Source organism: Sphaeroforma arctica (genome assembly GCF_001186125.1).
Source record: "Sphaeroforma arctica JP610 unplaced genomic scaffold supercont1.6322, whole genome shotgun sequence".
NCBI classification, from domain to species: Eukaryota; class Ichthyosporea; order Ichthyophonida; genus Sphaeroforma; species Sphaeroforma arctica.
This window is the reverse complement of record NW_014034236.1, coordinates 1-1,685: the sequence shown is the minus strand read 5'-3', so window position 1 is coordinate 1,685 and position 1,685 is coordinate 1. Positions and strand designations below refer to the sequence as shown.

At 36.1% G+C, this 1,685-nt stretch overlaps 1 protein-coding gene across 1 annotated transcript; it reads left to right on the top strand.

Moving 5' to 3' along the window:
• Positions 1 to 942: 942 nt before the first annotated feature.
• Positions 943 to 1,136, top strand: SARC_15560 (hypothetical protein; the record flags this gene model as incomplete). Its single annotated transcript, XM_014290322.1, has 1 exon — positions 943 to 1,136. A coding segment is annotated over one exon (194 nt), but the record flags the coding sequence as incomplete, so codon positions are not given.
• Positions 1,137 to 1,685: the final 549 nt, after the last annotated feature.

Genomic DNA, 1,685 nt, shown 5'->3' with positions numbered 1-1,685 from the left:
TGGACCGGACCTTTACAGTTCTATTCCGAGATTTGCACGCGGTTGAAAGTAGTCGTGTAAAACTGGAGGAGGAAAGGTACTGCTGTGTGTGTGCTGGTTTACATACGTGGGTACGGCTTGTTATCATGTTTTAGGGTTTTAGGGTTTTTAAAACCCTAAAACATATTATATATATATATATATATATATATATGTATGTAAGTGTGTATGTACGTATGTACGTACGTACGTATGTATGCATGCATGCATGCATGTATGTATGTATGTATGTATGTATGTATGTATATACATACATACATATATATATATATCAATTTATCTATATATTGATATATATATATATGAATGAATGCGTATATGTACAGCTTTGACAAATGCATGCTAATATACATGTATACGTATGGCTCTCATACAATACATTTATGCAGGTAGTAGTGTACACATACATCCAATGTGCCAAACTATAATAGCTTTTCACCACTAATATCTTCCCGGTCAATGGAATGGTGCTTATTTATAACCTGCAGGAAGGGCTCCAATGACAAGACAATGATTATGAATGCCATCTTCAGTTGTGCAACGGATGCCATCATTCTGATTGAACAAGGTATGCAGACTCAGAGCAATGGAGGTTGAGAGTGTTTGGTTTACTAAAGTACTGGGAGCTTTAAGAATTTAGGGTTTTTTATTATAGGGTTTTAAGGGTTTTATTATTGGGTTTAGGGTTTTAGGATTTCTAAAGTATTCGGTGCTGGCGCAGTAATATCATTACACACCCGTTACAGATTCTCCTGTATAAATATACATGCACCTTAATACACAACCATGTGCATAAGGGCGTATGCACACACATGGACATGCTTACATCTACACACTGCCACATCTACCCCAACACACACAAACGTTATGATAATATTCCGCACATCACCACAACTGCCACAGGGGGACGTATCAACGCTTTCAACAAGGGCGCTGAGAGGTTGTTTGGCTACACTGCTGAGGAGGTTATTGGGGAGAAGATAGAGACGCTCATGCCTGCGGGCATCGCCAAGCATCACCAGGGGTATATTGATAAGTTCTTAAAGTCAGGGCAGCAGGCTACCAGTAGGGCTGTGGGAAAGAACCGTAAGCTAGAGGTAAGGGTTTGATTATATACACACACACACATATATATATATATATATATAAATAAATACAACATACATACATATACACACATTTACATATTTACATATTTACATATATATGTATACATACATACATATATATATATATATATATTGAAATTGTAAGTATTTGTATCCTATTGGTGTCTATTCTGGCATTTACAATAGTATATATAGCTCAACTTGTATGGTTTTAGTTGTAGGAATGCATGGCGTATGCTGGTGCGATAGGCGACAGCCAGAATGCGGTGTGTTGAGTGTGTACCTATATATCGTTGTACAGTTCAAAAGTTTTATAATTTACATACATATATGTGGACACAAACACATGCTCCCGTCTCAAATAGACAAGCATATATAAAGACGCAATGTATGTATATACGGAAATTCGTCAAATATGTACGCCCACACTTGTATCACCCACAGACAATTACAAACATCCTATGACAGTATATATACATGTATATATATACACACACACAAATATATATAAATATATATGTACATATACACACACAT